Genomic DNA, 24526 nt, shown 5'->3' with positions numbered 1-24526 from the left:
CCGGCTCCGCAACCCCCTTCCCAGCCCTGCATCACCCTCCCAGCCCCTCCTCTCACGAGTACCCCTCGCACTTATCTGAGTTGTCCCTGCTGTCTGAGTCCGGGGGGAACGGAGAACTGGATTAGCACCACTGGCCGGCACCCCAATCCCGGCTCCGAACCCCATCTTCTAGGGGGTTCTTCTCACGCCCCTGACCGGCCCACAAGTGCTTGTCTATGCCCACGTGCTGGACGGGCTGGGGGGGCAGTGAGAGACCCCCCCCAGCCTGTCCAGCCCTATCACCGCACCCCAGCTCTGGCCCCCTGCGCACATCCCCTTACCAGCCGCTGCTGCTCCAGGAGCAGGTCGGCCTCCTCCTTCTCCCGCCGGTACTGGTTCTCCAGGTCCTGGAGCCTAGGGAGTGGGAGATGCCGTGAGACTGGGGCAGCCCCCTCGACCCCCACCTGGGGACAACCCCCCTGCCCCAGAACCCCTCCTATCCCACAATCCCCTGGGGTAGGGGGACACCCCACTCCCAGAATGCCCCGGGACAGGGCAGGGCAGGGGGACGCCCCAATCCCAGAATGCCCTGGGGTATCTCCAGCGTTCCCGCCCTGCGCTCTGGGAGCCAGGGGGCCCGGGCCCCCACCTCTTCTCCATCTCCAGCTTGATGTCGATGCCCTGCTCCTCCAGCAGCTCGCGCTGGGCGAAGTTCCAGTCGACGGGCTCGGGCGGGGGCTCGGTGGGGGCGCTGCGCTCACGCTCCAGCCGCGTCTGCTCCGGGTGGTTGAAGCGGAAAACGTGGTTCTTGCCCATCACGATGCGGTTACCTGAGCAGGAGCGGCAGATGCAGGGATAGGACCCAGGAGTCCTGCTGCCTCCTCCAGCCTCCCAGCCCCCACTCCCGTCCCAGAGCTGGGAGAGAACCCAGGAGTCCTGGCTCCCAGCCCCTGCTGCTCTAACCCACCAGCCCCCACTCCCCTCCCAGAGCCGGGAAGAGAACCCAGGAGTCCTGGCTCCCAGCCCCCACTCCCCTCCCAGAGCCGGGGAGAGAACCCAGGAGTCCGAGGAGCTGCCCCTACCTGACCTCAGGACCAGCGGCTCCGTCACCTGCTTGCCGTTGAGGTAGGTCTCAGCCCCCTCGCACGGCTCCAGCGTGACGATGGCTGTGGGGAGAGGGGAGCCCCCGTGAGACATACCCGTGGGGTGTGGGTCCCAGTCACATGGGGGGGGGGGGTGGAGGTGAGTGCCGGGGGTAGGACGGACGGAGAGGCACAGTCTGTGGGTAGAGACTCGGCCCATGATTGCCTGTGCCGTGGGGCTGGCTGTTGGGTGGGGGATGCAGGGGGTACGACCCATGAACACCGGCGGCGAGGTGCGGAGGGCACCAGCGATCCATACCTGGGTGGCTCAGCGTCTTGGTCGCCTCCCGCCAGCACAAGAGAGGGGGAAAGAAGCGTTAAGGTCAGCGCTGCCCCGGTCCTGGGCCCGCCGGAGACTCTCCCCCCCCCCCCCCCGCCCCCGCCCACAGGCCTGCCTCCCCACCCCTTACTTGTGGGTCCGGGGAAGGGGGAGCCCAGGTCCGGGAGCGGCCTGCCCCAGAGGACCCGCGATTGCGCCGAAGCAGGAACATTCTGAATCCTGGGTCCGTGCCTCAGTTTCCCCCATGTCTCAGGATCAGTGCAGGGCAGGTGTGACGGCGACCGGCTAACGGGGCACAGAGACCCAGGGGTCCGGTTTGCCCAGGAGACAGACAAAGCCCGGAGGGGCCTGAGGCTGGTTTGGGACTCGAGGGGGGAGGTGGACATTGCCGCCCCCGCCCCGGAGGGGCCGCGCCCCATTCCCGGCCCCCTACCTTCCCCGGCGGGGCCGGTGCAGCTCCGGAAAACGCAGTGCTGCTCTTTGATGAACTGTCCCGTCAGCTTGATGTCCACGTCCACCTGGCCCACCCTGCGGGTATATGGGGGTGAGACGGGGGCGGGACAGGCCCCCCCCAAACCTGCTCCCCCCCACAGCACCTCACGGCACCCTGTCCTGTCCCGCACCTGGTCACGCCGTCCTTGATGTGGTAGAGCAGGCACTCTGACATGAGCGGGTCCTCGTTCAGGTTCACCAGGTGCGGGGTCTGCAGAGGGGGAGCCGGTCAGTGGGGGGCAGGGCTTGTGGGCCCCGCCCCCCCACGGAGAAGGGCCCTGCCCCGGGGCATTCTGGGATGGAGGGGTGGTGGGTGCAGAGATGGGGGGGTAATTACAGGGAGCGTGGGGGGGGGGGTTTGTGGGGCGCCCAACCCGGCAGTGACCCCGATGTCGGCAGGGCTCAGTGCAGGGCGGGATGGACGCCGCCGGCCCGCGGGGTCGCCCCATCGCTGGCCAAGGAGCCCTCCAGTCCCGGGCTACTTGCCTTTTTCGGGGAGAAGACCCCCACCGTGCCGCCGTCTTCCCGCATGGCCACGCCCATCTCGGCCAGGAGCGCCTCCCTGCGGCGACAGACCCAGTCACTGCCCCGAGTGCCCCAAGAGCTAACGGACAAACTTCCACCGAGACGCGGCCACCTCTGGGGCGGGGCAGCTGGTTACCCAGGGACCCCTCGCCCAGTGCTGAGACGCGGCCACCTCTGGGGCAGGGAAGCCGGTTACACAGGGACCCCTCGCCCGGCGCTGAGACGCAGCCACCTCTGGGGTGGGGCGGCTGGTTACACGGGGACCCCTCGCCCGGCGCGGAGATGCAGCCACCTCTGGGGTGGGGCGGCCGGTTACGCGGGGACCCCTCGCCCGGCGCGGAGATGCAGCCACCTCCGGCTGGGCCCGGTCCCAGCACCCACCTCTCCATCCGAAGCGCCTCGGTTTTCCGCAGCTTCTCCTCCCACGTCTCGTTCAGCTCCGCGATGATTTTCTCCGTCTCCTGTGCAGGCCGAAGGGGAGGTGGGCTCAGGTCGCCCCCAGCACACAGGGCCCCGTCTCTCCCCCAGGTCCCTCCACCCCTCCCCTTCTACCCCCTGCCCAGAGCAGGAGACTGGGGTGCTCATGGGGAGACTGCCTGAGACGTCAAGGCTGGGGGGGGGGGGCTGGGAGCCAGGACTCCTGGGTTCTCTCCCCGGCGCTGGGAGGGGAGTGAGGGCTGGTGGGTTAGAGCAGGGGGGGCTGGGAGCCCAGACTCCTGGGTTCTCTCCCCGGCGCTGGGAGGGGAGTGGGGACTGGTGGGTCAGAGCAGAGGGGGGTTGGGAGCCAGGACTCCTGGGTTCTCTCCCCGGCTCTGGGAGGGGAGTGGGGGCTGGTGGGTTAGAGCAGGGGGGCTGGGAGCCCAGACTCCTGGGTTCTCTCCCCGGCACTGGGAGGGGAGTGAGGGCTGGTGGGTTAGAGCAGGGGGGCTGGCCTCCAGAGGCCAGGGTGGGGGGCTGGCAGGGGAAATGTTCAAGTTTGGGGGGGGGGGGGCAGTTACGTCCCCTACCTGCAGCCTCTCCATAGCCTCCTCCGTACAGATGTCCTGCTCCTCCAGGGCGGGGAAGGGCTCGGACCCCCCGTTGAGGGGGGCGGGGGGCCGGGGCTCGGTCGCGGGGTCGAAGGGCCGTGGGGGCGCTGGGGGGGCGGCTGTTGGGCTCCTCCCCCTTCAAGCCTAGAACAGAGCGTTAGGGTTGGGGAGGCTGGGCACGCCCACAGCTCCCCTTGCGCCCCCTCTTCATGTCCACTTCCCCTACAGTCCCCTGGGAAACCCCCATGTAACCCACGGCCTTGACCTGGCCTGTCCCCGTGTGACCCACCCTCTGCCCGGAGCGCTGCGCAACGGGGTGCATTTGGGGGGGCAGACCCCCTTTAAAAACCCCCACCCAGTCCCTCTCCCCATTCAAACCACCAGCGTTTAGTGTACGTTCCCTCCCACCAAATCCCCTTAACTCTGCCCCGTGTGTGCGCGGGGGGTGGGGGTGAGACACTCACCGCCGAGGAGGGGGGCGTCGGAGAGGCCCTGGGCGAAGAGCAGCTCCCTCAGCCGGGCCACCTCCTCCTTCAGCTCCCGGATGAGCCGGGCGTTGGGGTCCTCGTTGATCACCGCGTTGCACCGGATCTGCTTGGTCCGGTCCGCGTAGCTGCGGGGGGGGGGGGGGGGGGGCCGAAATAGTCAGCGCCCCTGTACCAGGGAGCAGCCCCCCGCCCCCCCCCGACACGTGCCCAGCCCCCTCTGCTGCCCCACATCCCCACCCCTTGCCATCCGTCCCTCTCCCTCTCCGCCCCCCCGGTGCTCACCGGAGCGTGCTGAGTGTCTCCTCGTAGCTGATGTCAGCCGGGCTGAGGGGCGGCGATCATGGCAGTGCGGGAGTTACCGCCTGGGGAGGGGGCAGTGGGGAGGTTAATTAGCCAGCCCCCCCCCCAATTATCTCATACACCCCCAAGGGACACCCTCCTTCTCCCCCCATTCCCCCCGGCAGCCACACCCTTCCCCCCCGTGTCCCACCCCCCTGAGCGCAGTTGTCCTGTGTGCCCCCCCCACCCAAGTGCACCCCACCACTGCTGAGGGATCGGGGAGGGCGGGGGCTTACCCAGGTTCTCCTTGAGCAGCCAGGTGAGCACTGAGTCACGGTAAGGGATGAAATCGGATTTCTTCTTCTTGGTGTTTTGCTGGTGAGGGAATGGGGGGGGGGGGGTGAGAACACAGAGGGGCCCTGCTGGGGAAGGGGTGACGCCCCCAACGCGACCCAACGGGGATTATCTGTACTCTCTCTTGGAGAGGCCGACACCTGCCTCAGTTTCCCCTCGGTGCAACACTGGCTGGGAGGCGAGACACCCCCCCCACCCCCCGATGCCCCCTCTCCCCGGGACTGGTGGCGCCCGAGACAAGACGGGGAACCCCGGCAGCTCGGCTGGGTGGGGGGTGTCTCCGTGCTAACCTGGGGGCTGCGCGGGGAACCAAGAACCCCAAGATTGGGCGCCCGGGTCCCAGCCGAGGGTACGGGTCGCTCCCAGGGGTCTGGCTGGGTGGAGACTTGTGGGGCTCCGGTCCCAGCTCGATCCCCAGGGCCTGGCACTACAGGGACCCCGAAGTCAGTCACTTGGGGGGGCAGGGGGGGCTGTGATCCCCCCCGCCCCTGGCACTCACCATCTCGGCCAGGGCGGAGATCACCTTCCCCAGCGTGGTGAGGGATTTGTTGATGTTCGCACCTTCCTGCGGATGGGAGAGCGCGTTGGGGGGGGTTATAGAGACCCCCGCCCACCCCCCGGCAGTCCGCCCCCCGAGACACCCGCACCAGGACCACCCGCTCCAGCTGCGTTTGTGCCCATGGGGCCGCGGTCAGCCAGTCCCCTCAGGAGACCTCCCCAATTGTGTGTGTGGGGTTTTAGCTCCCCGGATCCTGTTGAACTGTGAGGGGCTTGGCCCAATCCCTGATCCCAGAACCCTGCGGCTGACGCTCCATTCCTGCCCCCCCCAGCTCCCAGGCCTGCCCCCCAAGGGGGGGCCCCCCCCTCACCTTTAACCTCATGCCCTTGGCGCCGGACGACTCCGCTCGCTCGCTCCCGGCCAGATCCACCAGGCTGATTTTGCTGACCTGGGCAGGGGGAAGCGGGGGGGGGGGGGTGTCAGGAGGGCTGGCAGAGGCTTCATACACACACCCCGCCCAACACCCCCATCCTGGCCCTCGCTGAGAACCAGGCAACTTGCTCCACGCCTGGCCCCGCTCACTCCCAGCCAGGCTGAACCGGCCCCACCGGTGCCCTGACCCCCACCCCCCCTTGCCGCCCCGTTACCTTCTCGGTGTCGAGGTCGGTTAGCTCGTCGTGTCTCCTCTGCGCGAAGACGATGGTGAACACGGCGTGTGAGCGGCTGCTGCTTTCGTTCATGTTGGTGGCGGCCACGGTCCTGGGTGGGGCGAGAGACGGGGGGGTGAGAACCCAGGAGTCCTGGCTCCCAGCCCCCCTGCTCTAACCACCAGCCCCCACTCCTCTCCCAGAGCCGGGGAGAGAACCCAGGAGTCCTGGCTCCCAGCGCCCCCCCGCTCTAACCCACCAGCCCCCACTCCCCTCCCAGAGCCGGGGAGAGAACCCAGGAGTCCTGACTCCCAGCCCCCCCTACTCTAACCACCAGCCCCCACTCCCCTCCCAGAGCCAGGGAGAGAACCCAGGAGTCCTGGCTCCCAGCCCCCCTGCTCTAACCACCAGCCCCCCCTCCCCTCCCAGAGCCGGGGAGAGAACCCAGGAGTCCTGGCTCCCAGCCCCCCTGCTCTGACCCCCCAGCCTCCTCTCCTGATGAGCCAGGACTCCTGGCTTCTCCCAGGCCGGTGGCAGGGGGCTCTCACCTGGCCTTGTTCCCGCAGTCCATGAGGTCGGCGATGTCGGCGAAGGAGGTGACCGCCAGCTTGGACAGGTGCCTCCACGTAGGGGCCCATGATGGGGTGCTCCCGCACCCGCAGGTGCCCCCGGCTCTTGGGGTTCAGCAGGTCCCGCACCCGCTCGCAGTAGATCTCCATGTAGCTCACCTGGGTGGGGGGCGGCCATGAGGGCAAAGCCGGCCGGGGGGTGGGGGAGCACTGTGGGCCCAGGGTGAGTAGTGAGGGGTCGGGGAGGGAGGGGCTGGAGGTCACGGTCAGAGTTGGAGGAGAGACTAGGGAGAGCTGGGGGGGTCTGAGGGGAGAGGTTGGGGCAGAGTTGTGCTGGGAAGGTCGGGGGGCAGGGAGGGGCTGGGGGGTCAGAGTTGAGGGAGCTCTGGAGGGTGCCGGGGGGGGGGTCAGGGTCACGCTGCGGACGTCGAGGGGCAGGGAAGGGCCAGGGGTCAGAGTTGGGGGAACGCTGGGCGGGTTGGGGAGCCCGGGGGGGGTTCAGGGTCACACTAGGGAGATCGGGGGGCAGGGAGGGGCCGGAGGGGCAGAGTTGGGGGACTGCTGGGTGGATTGGGGAGCACAGGGGGGTCCGAGGGGGGGGTCAGGGTCACGCTGGGAAGGTTGGAGGCAGGGAGGGGCCGGGGGGTAGAGTTGGGGGAGTGGTGGGGGGGTTTTGAGGGGGGGGGGGATCAGGGTCACACTGGGAAGGTCAGGGGGCAGGGAGGGGCAGAGCTGGGGGAGCACTGGGGGGGTCTGGGGGGGTCAGGGTCATGCTGGGAAGGTCGGGGGCAGGGAGGGGCCGGGGGGGTAGAGTTGGGGGAGTGCTGGGGGGGGTTTTGAGGGGGGGGATCAGGGTCACGCTGGGAAGGTCAGGGGGCAGGGAGGGGCAGAGCTGGGGGAGCACTGGGGGGGTCTGGGGGGGTCAGGGTCATGCTGGGAAGATCGGGGGCAGGGAGGGGCAGAGCTGGGGGAGCACTGGGGGGGTTCGAGGGGGGGGTCAGGGTCACGCTGGAAGATCGGGGGCAGGGAGGGGCCAGGGGGGGCAGAGTTGGGGGAGCACTGGCGGGGTGCGGGGGGGGGGGTCAGGGTCACGCCGGGAAGGTCGGGGGCAGGGAGGGGCCGGAGGGGCAGAGTTGGGGGAGCGCTGGGGGGGCGTCCGGGGGGGGGGTCAGGGTCACGCTGGGAAGGTCGGGGGCAGGGAGGGGCAGAGTTGGGGGAGCGCTGGGGGGGTTCGGGGGTGGGTCAGGGTCACGCTGGGAAGGTCGGGGGCAGGGAGGGGCCGGAGGGGCAGAGTTGGGGGAGTGCTGGGAGGGTCCGGGGGGGGGGGGGGTCAGGGTCACGCTGGGAAGGTCGGGGGCAGGGAGGGGCAGAGTTGGGGGAGCGCTGGGGGGGTCTGAGAGGGGGGTCAGGGTCACGCTGGGAAGGTCGGGGGCAGGGAGGGGCCAGAGGGGCAGAGTTGGGGAAGCGCTGGGGGAGTGCGAGGGGGGGGGTCAGGGTCATGCTGGGAAGGTCGGGGTCAGGGAGGGGCAGAGTTGGGGGAGCACTGGGGGGGGTCTGAGAGGGGGGTCAGGGTCACGCTGGGAAGGTCGGGGGCAGGGAGGGGCCGGAGGGGCAGAGTTGGGGGAGCGCTGGGGGGGGGTCCGGGTCACGCTGGGAAGGTCGGGGGACAGAGAGGGGCCGGAGTTGGGGGAGCGCTGGGGAGGTGCGAGGGGGGGTCAGGGCAGGCGACTCACCTCCACGGAGTAGGACAGGTTGGGGGAGCAGCTCTCGGTGACCCGAGCGAACAAATCCTCACAGAGCTGGAGTGAGACACAAGGACACCAGCATGGAAACACGGGCACGGTGACCCCCCCAGCCGTCCCCCCCCCCCAGCCCGTCCCCCCCAGCGCCCACCTGCGGGATGATGCCCTGCTGCCCCGGCTCCTGCCGGCCCATCATGGTGTAGGACTTGCCAGCGCCGGTCTGGCCGTAGGCGAAGATACAGACGTTGTAGCCCTCGAAGGCATGAAGCAGCATCTCCTCCCCTATGTCCTTGTACACCTGCCGCTGGGAGGCGAAGGCGGAGTCCTCCTCCTGAGGGGGGCACAGTCACGGGGGGGCCTCAATCCCCCTGCGCTAACCCACCAGCCCCCACTCCCCTTCCCGAGCCGGGGCAGGAACCCAGGCGTCCTGGCTCCCAGCCCCCCTGCTCTAACCCCACCAGCCCCCACTCCCCTCCCAGAGCTGGGAGAGAACCCAGGCGTCCTGGCTCCCAGCCCCCCCTGCTCTAACCCACCAGCCCCCACACCCCTTCCCGAGCCAGGAGAGAACCCAGGAGTCCTGGCTCCCAGCCCCCCCGCTCTAACCCACCAGCCCCCACTCCCCTCCCAGAGCCGGGGAGAGAACCCAGGAGTCCGGGTTCCCAGCGCCCCCTGTTCTAACCCACCAGCCCCCGCGCCCCTCCCAGAGCCGGGGAGAGAACCCAGGCGTCCGGGCTCCCAGCCCCCCGGCTCTCAGAGCACTCACTGAGGTGTGGGACCAGTAGGAATAATCGAAGGTGAAGTTTTTGGGAGCATCTTTTGTCAGCTTGGGATTGGTGATACCTGTGGGGAGACAGAGTATGGGGTGAGCAAGCAGATCGGGGCCCACGTCCGGCCAGCACCCCCCAGGGTCCTGTCGCCCCCCCGCCGAGATCAGGAACCCGCCTCGTGCCGGGCGCGTCGCAGACTCTGAAGAGATGAGATCATAAAGAAACATTCCCAGTTTTCCACTGGGAACCACGTGGGTTAGAGCAGGGGGGGCTGGGAGCCTGGACTTCTGGGTTCTGTCCCCGGCTCTGGGAGGGGAGTGGGGGGCCGGTGGGTTAGAGCAGGGGGGGCTGGGAGCCAGGACTCCTGGGTTCTCTCCCCGGCTCTGGGAGGGGAGTGGGGGCTGGTGGGTTAGAGCAGGGGCGGGCTGGGAGCCAGGACTCCTGGGTTCTCTCCCCGGCTCTGGGAGGGGAGCGGGGGCTGGTGGTTAGAGCAGGGGGGGCTGGGAGCCAGGACTCCTGGGTTCTCTCCCCGGCTCTGGGAGGGGAGTGGGGGCTGGTGGTTAGAGCAGGGGGGGGCTGGGAGCCAGGACTCCTGGGTTCTCTCCCCGGCTCTGGGAGGGGAGTGGGGGCTGGTGGGTTAGAGCAGGGGCGGGCTGGGAGCCAGGACTCCTGGGTTCTCTCCCCGGCTCTGGGAGGGGAGCGGGGGCTGGTGGTTAGAGCAGGGGGGGGCTGGGAGCCAGGACTCCTGGGTTCTCTCCCCGGCTCTGGGAGGGCAGCGAGCGCTAGGCCAAACCCAGACAGAGTCTGAGCAGCGAACAGGGAGCCGGGTGCAGACCCTGGCATCCCCCTTTTAAGCTGTATGGGGCCCCGGCTCTGACGTGGGGCCGGCTCTTGCCAGCACACGGCTGCCTTTAAAAGGCCTCCCAGCTCCCCAGGACGGCGGGAGTGACGGCTTGGCAGCTCCCAGGACCATAACAAGTTGAGGACGTTCCGGCTATATTTAGCCGGCATGCAGTCCCACGGCAGCTGGTCCTGCCGGATGCCAGCCCGGGGAAGGGGTGCTCCGAGGTTGCTCCCCCAGCCTCGGTGCTACAGGGCTCCAGCTCCTGGAGTCCCGCCACATCCGTGGGGTCCGGTCTTTTTCAGTGAAGGATTTCTAAGCCCTCGTGGTTGTGAGGAAAAGCACCAAAATGGGACCTGACGCGTGCCTGAGTCTGCCGATGTAGATCAATCTCTGATAATTTTCATATGACTTTACATTGTGCCTCTTCATATAACCTTGTGGTGGGTCTACCCACGTGTGACCTCTGTTTTCATGGAACTTTGTATCAAAGCCTCATTTAGAAACTTTGCATTGCCCTTGGTATAATATTATAGCCCTTAAGGATAGAATAAGATAGAAGAAACATTTCTTTTTGCTAGCAGTAGAACAAGAGCTCTTCCCCGCCCCCCCACTCTTAATCAATTGCCCTGTTGAATGAATGAGGTGTGGATGAGCAAGGCATGGAAGGCAGACAGCCTCAATTGTTGGAGAGGGGCTGGGAGCCAGACCCAAGGACAATAAAACGTGTCAAGTGGGCTCATTAAAGACAAGCAGACATACTGACGGCCTCGGGGGTTAGAAGCAAGCACCTTCTTTTGGAAACACCCTCTTTGCAGCATTGGGACAACACTCAAAAGAAAGCAGCACAAAGGACCAATGGACACAGACACAGAGTTTGAATCTGGTCTAGATTTGCATAAGAGGAAAGCTGCTATAAAAGTGAGGTGTCTTGCAGAGGACCCCGGGTCTCGTCTTGTCAACATGGGAGCATCGATCCGGATCGGCAGAAGCCCGGCTCCACCCCCTCCCCCATCTAACTCACCTGGCCAGTGAAGTTAAGGGGAGCAACTAATTGGTAACAACAAGACGGAGTGTGTTTGTGTGTGTGTGTGAGTGTAAGTGTAATATATTATATGCATATAATACAGTGTTAATGAATACATGTATTACTAATAAATGTGGCGTTTTGCCTTATTCCCCTTGAAAAGATCCTGGGCAGGACTTTAAGTACAACACCGAGAGCCTGAGCCCATTATTGCGAGGGAGGGGGAGAGTGGTGTCTGGTGGCTTAGAGCAGAGGGGGCTGGGAGCCAGGACTCCTGGATGTCTCCAAGCCAGCATGGCCTGTAGGGGTCTCTGACACACAGACATCCCACCGCCACATCACACAACTGGGGACATGCCCCGCTCGGAGATCCCCCCACGCCCGCTCTGGGAGCGCACGCCCTGCGCTCCACAGTTAGCCTGGGAGAAACACTCTCCCTTCTGCACCCTTTCCACCTTCCCTGTTACCAGCTCTTTTCATTCCCATCCTTGCACTAGGGGGTTGGTAAAGCCCCAGCTGCCAGAGTCATGGGAATTACAGGGCAGTCTCTGCTTCCCTTTTAGCAAAGGGATTGCGAGTCTCTTGTTCTCATGGGGGCAGAACGACGCTCGTAAGTGTCACCCTCCTACAGGCTCAGGAGCGAAAGGGAAATTTTAAAAAAATCCTCCCATTAATTCGTTTTTAGGGCCTGGATTCTTCAGCCGGTCTAACGAGAGGGGCCTTTCCGGACTTCACCCTTAAACCTTTTGCTCTGCCACGGACCCTGCACCTCCGGGCCTTAAGTTTCCCTCCCCGACGTAGCATGGGGAGAAGTGAGAGCGTCTGAGGCCAGAAGGAACCAGTGCAGTCTGACCTCCTGTACGGCCCACGGGGGCCAGAGAACCTCACCCCAGGAGTTGGGCAGGAAACCCAGCACTCCTGCCCGAGCTAGAGAGAGGCTTTTAGAAAGAGGAGCCCGACCACTCCCTCCCCAGTGGGGTCTCTCGGTGTTACCCGAGGGCGGAGAGCTGTTGTATTTGGTACCCCGACGCCGCTGGTTTTCCATTTCGCCTTTTTAAGGACTGGGAATTATTTGGGGTTGGGAGAGGCCACTTCCTTCCGGCAGGCCCTTCAGACAAGACCGAAACTCTAATTCGCCCGGGACTTAATTTTGGGGAGCTCTGGGGGCAGACTACCCGATCCCGTGGCTCAAGAACCGAGGCTAGCTGGCGGAGAGCGCGGAGCAGGAAGTGAACGTTCACGCTGCTTGTGACAGATCCCACCGAATAACTTACACTGCAAAAACCACCCCACAACCCCAGCATGTCTCCAAGCGCTCAACACTTGCTCGCACACAGGGAATTTATAAGACTATGCAGCAGCGCCATCTTGTGGCTGATTTATGTTCCTTGGGGGTGGCGCTGGCGGCTTCGCTCTCTCCTAACAGCGTGGCTGGGGCTGTACGAACGCCCCGCGTGACAGAGACGCTGGTGGCAGGCAGGCAGGGGGGTTAACCAGAGGCAGCTGCCCAGAGCTGGATTAAACCGTGGGTTTCCCCCCGGCCACCCCAAGATTAATCCTACGCTGCCCGGTACAAGGATTTAAAACACTAACCCGGCTCCAATCCACTCCCCCCTCGGCGAAAGGGGCGGGGATCCGGCGCCCACTGCCCTCTGGGTTTTCGTTCCCGGCTTCCCAGGGCCCACAGCAAGTCGGGCAGGTGGGAGCAGCCCGGGAGCTGCTCTAACACACGCCCGAGGCCGGCGGGGGCGCAGAAGGCAGGTGCGGTCACGCCGCCGGCTCAGGAATGGAGTAGTGGGAGCCAGGGCCGGTATAACCGGAGAAACAGCCGCTTGCGACGCCAGGGTCAGGGCGTGCCAAGTCCCTTCCAGGGAATTCGGGGCAGGTCCACGTTCCCAGGCAGGAGAGAAGCAGAACACAGATACCAAACCGTTCCCAGGTCTCTGCCAATCTGACCCAGGGACAAGTCCGGCCCCGCCCCGAACGTTAGACCCACCTGCCGGGCACCCCAAATCACTGGCCCAGGCCTGCTACTTCAGAGGAAGGAGAAGAAAACCCAGGGACGTCCGGGCGATCAGGGTGGAGAGAGAATCTCCTTTCCTGACTTCCACAGCCCAGGAGAATGATCCCCAAGCCCCAAGTTGTGGCAGTGCTGTTTGGGGAAACTGAGGCAGGCAGACCCTATTTTAGCCAAGCCCTGCCAAGCATGGAATCCAGCGATGTGCCCGAAAAGCCAGCCCGATCCCGCCCCACCCTCCCAGGGGTACTTACAGGTGGTTTTCCCTTGCATCTGGATGACGCATTTCGCGTCCCGGCTGATTTCCCGGGAGCTGAAAGGCCGAACCCTCACGGCCACTTTGACAGAGGCGCCGGCCATGGTGGCTTGCCCGGGACCCTCAGCGCTCGCCGCCGGAGATCATGGGGCCGTCCTGCGAGAGAGAGGAAGAGACGCAAACCGTTACCACGGAGCCGCCAACCAAACGCACCCCCCGGTCCCCCGCCGCAAAGCAGTGACCAGTAAAGTCACGAGGCTGCCGGCTCTCCCCACGCCGGGGCTGGGAGGGCGCCCTGGGGCAAGCTGGTGAGCTTGGTGACCACGCACAAGCAACCTTCCCTGTGCCTCAGTTTCCCCACCTGTACCCCACAACGCTTTGAGGTCTGCCGATAAAAGTGCCCGAGAGATTCTCATCGCGGGGGAGGGCGGAGGGAGCTGGAACGAAGGAGACTTGCTAACGTCCGGAGGAGAGGACGCCGGATCCTAGCAGAGAGCTGGGCAGGGCTTGTTTGTACAGAGTTCGAACCAGGCCTTAAGTTCATGTAGGACCCACCCTGTTGCTAGCAGTCAACCTGCTAGGAAGGGGAAGCTCCCGCCACATCCCACACCCACCCCCCAAAAAATGCAGAGCCAGGCCAGGCCTGCCTCCGGCAGCAGCTGGAGACGGTGGGAGGAGGGTGTCAACGCAACAGGACCCAAGTGCTAGACAATGGAGCTGTGTCCGCGGCCACAGGAAACCCAGCACCATAAGGGCCCAGCGTAAAGAGAAGAGAGACTCAAAGGAGAGCGTGTTCCCGCTGACATGTCTCACCGCACCCAGTTCCTGCGGTACCTCCCTTTTCCAACCCACAGCTGGGGAGAGAGCCCAGGAGTCCTGGCTCCCAGCCCCTCTGCTCTAACCCACCAGTCCCCCCCCACCCCCCTCCCAGAGCTGGGGAGAGAACCCAGGAGTCCTGGCTGCCAGCCCCCCCAGCTCTAACCCACCAGCCTCCCCTCCCAGCTTTTAAGACTCCTGAGGTTCCCATGATCACCCCCAAAGGCTGAAGGTGGCCAGCGTGTCAGCAGGGGGCACTGTAGCAAGGAAAGTAAATCACTGACGACCCCCTGGTCTATGAAGGACCCCAGGGCCGAGTGGATTCCCTTATGGAAATCCTACAGCCTACCCAAGCGAAGCTACGAGAGGAAAAGGCAGGTGCGTGTCCTGCCTTCACATGGGGACTGGAAACATCTGGCTCCTAATCCCACGGCCACCACCAATTCCACCCGCCTTCCGTGCAGCCTTCCTTCAAGTTCCCCAGGAGGGTGACGCACAAGGCATTTCACCAACGTTGGCATGAGGCGAAGCAACGGGTCACTGCCCCGTGCGATGCACAGCGCGGGAGGGAAATCAGCCCGTCGGCTCAAAATACAAACATCGTTTTTAAACACAGCGACAAAGTCCCCACACGGACGGAAGACTCACAGGCCTGGAGTCACCCAATGCTGCCTCCGGCCACCTGTCGTACTGTCCTCTTCGCAAACTCCGCCCTCAAACCTTTCGCCTCAATGAATCCTGTCCCTCCCTGGGGTTCCCCTTTGGCACCCCACAGAATTAACAAGGGTTCAGAGAACCGTTAGGGGCCCGGACAAACTCTATGAGGAGAGATTGTGGTCACGCACCTTTGGGGAGGAGACAAGATAACAGGCTATAAAATACTGACTGAGATGGAAAAGGCAAACCAGTTCTCCCTGTCTCTTAACACAAGAGGCAAGGGGCTGTCCACCGGAATTGAAGAGGTAACAACTTTGGACTGTGACCAAAGGAAATGCTCCCCCCCCCCCCTCGACAACACACCGTTTTGCCTGTGGGACTCACTGCCTCAGGATACCGCTGAGACAGAAAATGTAGCCAGAATCAAACAGAGGATTGGAGGTTTATCTGGAATTGCCCGAGTTGTGACGGTTAATGCGGAGAGGATTAGACCTTGGGCTTCAGGTCTGGAGCTGCTCCCTAACTGTTTGAGGTTGGGATGAGACCTATGGGGGAACGGGGCACGGTTACCGCGGCGTTCTTACACTTTGCTCTCCGAAGCATTGGGATTACAGACGCGACGCTGGATGGATGGACCCGGGGCGCTGCCTAGCTGGATCTCAGCGACTCCCAGAAGCCTCACAGTCGTCATGCTTTTCCTTGGATTTTTTTTTATTTAAAATTGGATTTTTTTTTTGATCAAATGCTTTTTGAGGGGAAAAAAACCCTATCTGAAGATAGTTTTAATTAAGATATATGATAGCTCAAAGATATCTCATCATGGAATAGGGATTATAAATTCTAATTCTAGAGTATGAGACAATATATTCATGTAACGTTTAAGAAAAGTTTTGTAAATGAGTTTGAATAGTTCATGGACTAGGGACCCAATTTTATGGGGTTCCAGGGGCTTCTGTATATATGATTTAGGTTAATCTTTCTATCTGCCCAATGGGACTCAGTGCTCAGCCTAGAAGATACCATCAGAGATGCTTTTTTTGCAGTTCTCCAACTGTGGATGTGTCTCTCCAGAGGTAACATGCTTGTTAACAGCAAAAATGTTTTTAAGTAAATAATTAATATAGAGAGGTGAGAAATAACAGACCTCAACTCTAGTGTCCCTGTGCAAATGTGTGTACACAGACACAATCCCTCTCTCTAAAAGTGCAAAGTTTCAAAAAGTTCAATGAATAGAAGATTGTGGGGGCGGACTAGATCTGGACAAGGAAAAGTCGTCTGCAGATAAACGTGAGAAGCGAGGGACATGTGCTTTTTTGTTAAAATATTGTATATTTGCTGTTGAAGAAAAAAAACCCAGAATACTTAACGTTGTTGTTTTAGTTAAATAAAACAATTGAAATGTCTGTTTGATGATGTTCTCCTCCTAATACAGCCTGGCAAGAAAATCCTCCAAATACTAATGATTAACCTGTTGAATTGGAGATAGTTCACCTCCCAGTGACTTCATAAATATCTGCTTCAATTACCTTTGGTAAATGAAATGAGCAATCATTCATTTTCTGATATAGTTGTAAAACTCATCTGAGACGTTTTCAAAATAAATCACTGTTTAAAAATGTAGAGTGGGTACCGTCTACAAATGAACCTACATCTATCTCGGAGTTGTGAAGAATATGTATTAAGGTGATCACAATCAACCAGAATGCACTTTTACGTAGCAATCCATGCGTAAATCCAGTCTTCCTCACTAGTGATTTAAATCAGGATTTAAATGAATTCAACTTGTCTTGTGCTAATCCGCCGGCCTCTCACTCGGTCATCACCTGCTCCGCGTAGGGACGCTTCAAAAAGCGCCTTGTGGGATACTACAGACAAGAAATCACGAGCCCAGATGCCTAAGGGGATGGGCAGCAAATAATAAGGATATACGCAGAGTTGGTGGCCCGGCGTATTACTAAGGTTACTCAACACTTCCCAGGAGAAGATCCTGTTTTCAGTCGATTAACATTTGGCAAAGCGAGCGTCGTCTTCGCGGACGTTTTCCCATACGCCAGGAGTCCGCTTTAGGCTGCGTTTTGCTGGGAAATTTCAGCCAAACCCAATTCAGCCATTTCTGAGAACGAAGCTAGTTAAGTTCTGAGGATTTTTCTTCCGAACAGCTCTCGCGGCCCTCCTGCTTTGGAGCAGGGACCTCGAATGTAGCAGGGAGGGCGGCCTTTGTCTCAGGACGTCCCTTTTTCATCCCTGTAAAAATCCACTCCAAGTGGGGCAAGCTATAAGCCTTTGCACGGTACAGACTGCCTCCATCCCTCCCTCACTCTGCCCCGGTACCATTTTTCAGACATGACCTCAGGGGTCCTGGTTAAAGGGCCAGCAGCATACAGGTCTCTTCAAAGAAAGAAGGAAGTGGGCATAATGAAGTCTTTATTCCCCCAAGCGCTGGGCTAGGATGCTGAATAGTGGGACAGCGTCTGGAGGGGCAAGGATGTGTTCTCCCTTGCCAAATTGTCAGACTCAACAAAATCCAGTGGCGGTTAGTTCCACAGGACAACGGGGGAAGAGTATTTCCTTTGGTCTGTGCTGAATTTATCAGCTTTTCAATTTCATCTCCTACTCCCTTCTTCTTGTGCTATGAAGCTCCCATTCTACCGTCTCTCACCCGTTTATCACCTTATAGACGACGCCCCCTTCCTGGAGCAAGCAAACCCCCAATCTTTTTGCGCTTTCCTGATCGTTTTCATCACTTGCCTCTGAGTCCCTGTTCTACGTCTGCCCCCGGCCTTTTGGAGACTGGATTCAAAACTACCGATTTCTAGAATGGCTTCAGATTTTCCTGTATTCTTCTTCAACTCTCACGCTCCTTTGCCTCAGCTTCCCCACCTGTAAACTGGAAGGGCGGGATGATAACTGCTTGGAGGGTCCTCGCCCCAACACCCAGCGCAAGTGACAAACGTACATCAACGCGGGGTACCCCCTCATCTTCCTACCGCCTCCCACGTACCCCGTGAACGGGCACGGAACTACCGGGTGATCCCCCTTCCAAATGCTCCTCCACTGGGATGCCTCTCAAAAAGCTCAGAGTCAGCGGTCTCGGCACAATCACAGAAATTTCACACTGGAAGGTCACCCGGGCCAGCCCCCAGCCCTAAGACAGGACCAAGGAAATGTACAGCGTCCCCAATGGAGAAGGCACCTCGACTCCCAGTCAATTGTTTCAGGGGTTAATTACCACCACTGTTAGACAATGACGCCTTATTACTGGTCTGAATTTGTCTGGCTTCAAAATCCCGGCCCTTGGATCGGGTCCTGCCTGTCTCTGCTAGCTTGAAGAGCCGGTTGTTAAATATCCTAAAATGTTAAGCCACCGCGGCAGCCGCGGCATCTCCTCCCCACTGGGCACAGAGTCTCGGCCCGAGAGCTTGGGGCGGCGCGTTACCAGTTTGCCAAGCCGTCACGCTCAGGAGTGGAACACAACGTTCGGCACGAAATCAGATGGTCACCCAAGGACGAGGATGATTTATAGGGCCCGAGAGATGAGTCCCAGGCTGTGCCGGGCTCCTGCTGGCCGCCTCTGCTTCTGATTGAAGCCTTTCGGCTCAGCGCTCGAAGGGAGCCATTGCCTGCGTGGTCTCCTCCCCGAGCGGGTCACCTTCGCCCGGGCTGCGGAGAAATTAGGACGGCATAGAGAGGAACGTCCATCAGCAGGGGCCCAATGTCAGAGAAGTCGCTCCCACCAGCGAGACGGCGGACGTCGGCCTCGCCGCGCAGCGTCAGACACGGGCCCGAGGCAAGAAGCCGACTGGAATTGCATCTGGGCAGGGCCAATAGGCAAACAGCGGCCGGGCGTGCCGAGGGCTGAGCGGACAAAGGCCGTGAGTCACCTCACTCCCAGCGGGGCGGGGCATTCAGGCTTCGCGCAGGCTGGCTGTCCCGTCCCAGACACACACGCGCCTGGCAGAGTACCCAGTCCACCCCAGCTGGGCTGCCTGAACACGGCCGATGACCGTCCCGGCGGGAACTGAGAACAAGGATGGTCCCGGGGCGCCGACACGAGAGATTTGGACTCAGTTCCGGGACTGCGCGGCACAATTCACTTCCTCTCAGAGCCTCAGTGTCCCTCATCTGTCCTGCAAGAGCCCCACGGTGCTAGGCACTGTACCAACACAGACCACAGAGATGAGCCCTGCCCCGGCCAGCTTACAATCAAACGGGAGTACAGATTCCTAGAGTTACAAGGAACCCATTACCTCAGCCAGTCCCACTTCCACATCCCACGGGCCAGAGCACTGCCCCCAGCGATCCCTGCATGCAGCCCCTATCTGATGGACGAGCTAGCATATATAGCTAATCTGGATGTAAAGGCTTCCCGTGACAGAGAACCCAACCTGTCCCTGGGTGAGCTGTTTCCATGGTCAATTCCCCTCTGTGTTAAAAATCTACAGCCTGAAATGTATCCAGCTGCAGCTGCCTGCCCTCGGATCAACGGCCCATAAGTAGCAAACTAGAGAAACGCCGAACTCATTTTGAATTGAGATTCCACTGAGGTCCGATGTCTCAATTTTATAGGGACAGGCCCAATATCTGGGGCTTTGTCTTACCTTGACCACGTCTCATTTAGGTCTTGTCTTCAGTAAAAGCGGGGGGGGGGGGGGGGGGTAGGAAGGAAGGTGCATTCTTAACTGGTGGTAGCTAACATGGAGTAAAATCCGAGCGTGAAAACCACACGCTGCCTTGGCCTTTCCTGGGATTGTAGCTAACGTAAGTTAAGAACACGGTTCCCCTCCAGCACCACCCAGTGAAGCCAGTCTCGGAGGAACACCGGCCAAGTTGAGCAATCAGAAGTCACACCAGGGATTAGACTGTAAAAATCTCCCCTTTGGTTCCAAGTCCCTTTAACCCAAATCTGCATTGCCCGGCTGAAGGGGACTCCAAGGGCTTTTCGGCAGCCAAGAGAAAATCGTTAGCCTGCGTGATGAACAAGGACATCGAGCAGAACTAAAAATAAGTTTTCAGCTGTTCTCGGCGAAGCACGGGGGGGGGGGGGGGGGGGGGAAAGAGAGAAAACGCACCGCCACCAGCCTCACGTGGATTGCACAGCTAAATATAGATGTAGCGCCATCTTCCAATCATTTTAACGCAAATTGTGGTTTTAACCCTCCAGATGGGAGGGCAGAAGTTACCCACAACACCCTGCGAAGGTCTTTCACCTCTGACCTGCGGACTGCTTTTGAGTGACGGTGTAGACTTGAATTCCTTCCCTTCCAACCAAGCTCCATTAAGCAATAAAGCTCCTGGAAACCAGCAAGACATCGCCGGTCTTTTTAATGCGCCGCGTTAGCACAATTATTAAGCCCAGCAATCGGCGTATCCTAAACGTCAACGCCCCCTCGTTTTTCAAGTCACACACACTCGCCTAGATTTTAGCTGCTAAGCGCTGAGCTGCCTCTCATGAGCATGTGCAAACTGCAATTTTTCAACCAAGGCTTGGCCTCCAAAGTGGATTTGTACCAGCATAACTATCTCTGTTCGGGGTGTGGTTTGTGGACCAGTCGTTATACCAGATAAGCCCAGCGTGGAAGCTGTTAAGACTGGTGTAAAAGGTGACATTTATATACTTCGGTTTGGACGAATCACATTTTGGTAGGTAAATGTCAATTTCACGGTCATCACACAAAACCAAAGGGGGGAAAAAATCCCCCGTCCATTGTAACTGAAATTCCCAGCTAGGCAGACACATCAAAAGGCTGCTTGCGAGCCTGGCGGTTTGATTTAAGGATGTGCCGTTGACGATTTGCGTTCTAATGGTTATAAAGCTGTAACTTTCTGAACACTGGTGGCTACAGTCGCTGACAGTTGTCTGACCGGTCCCGTAATTTCCCATGGCCATGCAAATTTAAAATCAATACAGAGAGTCAAAAAGGCTTAAAAACTCATAATTTTTCACACCTATCAAATTTTAAATGGAGAAAAACTGGGGGGAAAAATGCTTAACAACAAACATGGATATTATCCATCAAAATTATAAAAAATAAAAATTTCCCGTCCATGTTATTAACAACCTGAGATGCATCATTTTAGAAGTCTTCCATCAGCTAACCCAAGATCTGAGATTCACTACTGTGGGTTGAGTTTTTTTTGTCCAATGTAGACACATCTCACGGATCACTAAGTGGTTGCAAGATGGGAAACAAAGGGTAGGAATAAAGTGGTCAGTTTTTACAACGGAGACACACAAAAAGCAGGGTCCCCCAAGGATCTCCCCAGGGAGTCAAATAACTTCCATACAAGGAGAGACTAAAAAGATGGTCTCCTTACCAAGCTGAACAGCCCCCATTAAGGGGGACATGAGAGAGGTCTAAAAACTCATAAAAAGGATGTGGAAAAAGTGAAGTGAGAAATGTGATTTTGTTCTTTCACACGACACAAAAACAGGAGGTCACCTGTGGTGGAATTCATAGGCGGCAGGTTTAACACAAACAAGGGGAAATGCTTTGTCACACAAGTAACCTGTGGAACTCCTCGCCAGGGGATGTTGTGACGGCCAACCGGGTTTGAAAGGGAACTAGATATGTTCGGAGGCAACCTGTGCTCAGGGCAACACTAGACCTCTGACTCCCAGAAGCCAGGAGCGGAGGACAAGGTGGAATCACGCACTTTTCTGCAGCTCTGGTACGGGCCATTGTCAGACAGAGGGTCCTGGGCAAGACAGGCCATGGTCTGACGCTCTTACGTGCCGATATTTTAAAGGAGGTCAGATTACATGGTCCCTTCCAGCCTTAAAAAAAAAAAAAAAAAAAAAAAATCTCAAGAATCCCAGACATCCACTATAGGATGCTGTTTGCTGATTTACAAGGAAGACACTCCCCCGAGGCTGAAAACGGGTGGAGGCATACAGCCCTGCGATAAACAGACTCCCACGTGAAAAGCACGGGTCGGCCCTACTTTGTAAGGGGGACACGCTTCAGTCTGAAATAAAAAGCTGGTCCCCTAAACATTTTTTGGTTTCAACTCCCCCGAAAATGTTTCTGCACTGCAAAGTTTTAATTTACAGTGTGGGGGGGAAGCCCGATCTGCCAGAGGGCATTGCTTTTACTATCGCCAGCTGGGAACAGGCGTCGTGGGTTCATTGCCCAGCGAGCAGGTAGGCAGAGCAAAGTCCTTTCTACCTAGAGCAAACAGTTGCATCATAAAGTGACTGTCAGTAACACCCAGGAAGAGAATCGGAGCAGATGATTACAATGACTGCTTCTGGGCTTAGAAAAAAAACATAAAAAAACCTACGAATCTAGACAACCCCTCACTGCATCCAGTTCTCCCTTTCCATCCTCACAACACGGATGGAAAAGCCTGGAGCACAGCGGGTTTTCCCTTGCGCACACACAGGGATGAGACAAGACTGAAACCAGGCGTGGCCCCGCAGGAAAAGCCCGCAGGCTGACTTCCCCGGCTGAAAACAGGGGAGTTGGTTTCCTCCGGGCAGCCGAGAGCACGGGGCCCCGGCAGCAGCAGGGAGCCGAATTAAAACAGACGTGTTTGTCGGCCCCACCAGCGGGTCCCTAACAGAGTTTGGGGCCACGTTGCGCCCGGAGCTGTACGTATCCGGACACGCACTCACATCCTCTCTCCCAGACACTCCCTGCCCCGTAGCGCTTGCCATTTTAAACAGACTGGCTGGAGGAAGGAAGGATGGCTAGCGGGAGGGGCAGGAGGGAAACCGAGGCACAAATCGAGGCTGCGCCGCACAGTCATGCGGGAAGACTGCATCAGAGCGGGAACTCGAACCCCGGATTTCCTCCGTCCCAAATCCAGCGTTTCAAGAAGCTGCCTGGGGGTAGCGACTAAGGCAGGACACCTGCGTTCTAGCCCCAGATCAGCCACCGATCTAACCTGCAACCCCGGGTTACTGCCTCCCACCCTTCCTCTGACTTGCTTATTTGCGAGCTCTTTGGGGTATGGACCCGCCTCTTACTATGCGTCCGTACAGAGCCTGGCAGGAGGGAAGGATTTGCTTTGCGAACGAGGCCTTAGAGGTCAGACACGGAGCGATGGCTTTTGGGTGAAGCGTCCACCCTCCAGTGCTGGGGTGTTTTTGACTTTTGCTGTCTAGATAACCACAGAAAGACCTCCTGCCAGAAAATGGATTCTGGACGGCGAAGGCGAAACACCGTAAAAAAGACCTGATTTTTAGGGCGTCGAGCCCGGTTTGAAGAGGAGACGTCCCACGGAGGTTTAAAGCCACTTCACGCAGGAATTTCTGCACTATGTTGAGCCCTCAAAGATCGACCTAAAATAGACACCTGGGTCCCGTTTCCATAGTGTCTGAGCAGAGCGGACAAGAAGGGGGACAATCGGTCCCCCAAAACATCTGTAACTGTCGTGATGAGGGGGGTACCAGGGCCCCAAATTTCTCTCCACAGGCCTGTACCTGAGCACTTGGTAACCTTTAGTGTGTTTATTACCCTCCCAAACCACTGTGCAGTAGGAAATACTATGAAACTAAAGCAGGGGCTGAAAATTCAGGTCTCCTGGGGAACGCACCTTAACCTTTGTCTCTATCATCGGTCATGACTTTCCGAAATCTCGGCCTACGGCAGATGTAGAAATGGCAAAAGGTGTGTTTTTTTAAGTTAAGGATGTGAAAATATTTCTCTGTTTTACATGGCAGAACTGAATCACAGTAAATAAAAAATGGCCCCTTCTTTTAAACAGGGAGGCAAATTAACCAAGGGATGGGGAGGCTCCTCCAGCACATATACTCTTATGGGCTCTTTCTAGCCAAGACTAGATGTCTTTCTAAAACGCATCCTGTAGCTTGACCAGATGTTACGGGCTTGATGTAGGAATCCTTAGGTTAAATTCCCTTGCCCACATTCTACAAGAGGTCAGAATTGGGTTCTTGGGGAAATTTTCCCCCAAGTCCCATTTTCAAGAGTGACTTTGGCACTTTTGAAAATCTCACCTTTTGACAATCACAACAGTCCCTTCCGGACGTAAAAATCTCTCTCTTGTGACACCTGAAATCAGCAGAAAACCGACCCAGGCGTCTAAGCTCTCTCCTCTCGTAGAAGAAATACAAAAGCCTGAATTCTGCTTGGAATCTGCTTTAAAAAGTAGTCAAGACTCCGCATCTACCCGGAGCAGATTCCAACCCCTCGCCCATCTCACAGCGGCGAGATGCGTGCGTTTCAAACATTTGCTGTTTCAGCTTCGCTCCCAGCCTGTCTGCGTCTTACTCCAATTACATGCCATGTTTCGCAATTGCTGCTACAAAGGATGGCGGAGAAATAACCCCCCCAACCCTCCCAAAAGTCACAAAATAGTTGTGTGTCCCTCTAAATCCCATCCAGAAAGTAGGAGCCAATCTTCAAACCAAAAAGGCAGATGCTTTCCAACAAGAACAGGACCCCCTCCCCCCCAAAAAATCACGTAAGCCTCTCTGGGTTAGAAGCAGCCTTCTTCTCGGCGAAAGCAGACACACCAAGAAGCACCTCGGTTATCCTGCAGGTATAAATCCCCTTAGTCCTGCCCTGAGTGCAGGGGACGGGTCTAGCTGACCTCTCGAGATCCCTTCCAGTCCTCCGATTCTGGGGAGCAACTCCGAGAGACAAACATATCCACAAATCTGCCTCCTCCAGACGCCAACAAGAAACTTGACCGTGTGTGCGGAGACCCTGGCCCATCACGCTGTTTTCTCGGACACCCCTTCGATTGGAAGCTCTTTGGCACAGGGCCTGTCTTTTTACGCTGTGTTTGTACTAGATGGGATGCGAGTCCGTGCCTGGGGCTACGGTAACAAGCTAGAGACAGGGAACAACATTCAGAACACAGACCATGGGCACGTCTAGCACCTCACTATAACAACACGGCTTAAAGCAACTTTTATTCAAACGGAGACAACAAACATTGAGCGCACACGGGGACTGTCACCCATCAGAGGTTTAGGAAGTTTCAGGATCTCCTCCTGCCTTTCATCCTCGCTTCGCAGCCAGATGGGCTGAGACAAGAGCCTCCAGAATCACTCCAAAGCTTAATTACGACACTAACACTGTTAATTATAAATGGCGTGGAGCGAGTTTCCTGGTTCTCAGCGAGGGGCCCTCGGAAAACGAAGCATCTAGCTG

The 24526-nt window shown here is 58.9% G+C and overlaps 1 protein-coding gene across 1 annotated transcript in view; it reads right to left on the bottom strand.

Moving 5' to 3' along the window:
• Positions 1-24526, bottom strand: part of KIF1C (kinesin family member 1C) — a 30218-nt gene that overhangs the window by 3780 nt on the left and 1912 nt on the right. Inside the window, 22 exon segments of the mRNA XM_054049516.1 lie at positions 321-393; positions 629-809; positions 1062-1145; positions 1835-1929; positions 2025-2104; positions 2380-2455; positions 2800-2879; positions 3426-3560; positions 3562-3590; positions 3911-4059; positions 4217-4263; positions 4265-4296; positions 4510-4588; positions 5067-5132; positions 5437-5514; positions 5714-5825; positions 6262-6332; positions 6334-6441; positions 8016-8081; positions 8176-8355; positions 8788-8864; positions 12931-13088. Of these exon segments, the coding sequence (XP_053905491.1) occupies positions 321-393; positions 629-809; positions 1062-1145; positions 1835-1929; positions 2025-2104; positions 2380-2455; positions 2800-2879; positions 3426-3560; positions 3562-3590; positions 3911-4059; positions 4217-4263; positions 4265-4296; positions 4510-4588; positions 5067-5132; positions 5437-5514; positions 5714-5825; positions 6262-6332; positions 6334-6441; positions 8016-8081; positions 8176-8355; positions 8788-8864; positions 12931-13036 (2004 nt within the window). The 5' untranslated portion in view covers positions 13037-13088.

Source organism: Malaclemys terrapin, chromosome 15 (genome assembly GCF_027887155.1).
Source record: "Malaclemys terrapin pileata isolate rMalTer1 chromosome 15, rMalTer1.hap1, whole genome shotgun sequence".
Classification (NCBI taxonomy): domain Eukaryota; kingdom Metazoa; phylum Chordata; order Testudines; family Emydidae; genus Malaclemys; species Malaclemys terrapin.
This window is presented reverse-complemented; position numbering and strand designations above follow the sequence as displayed.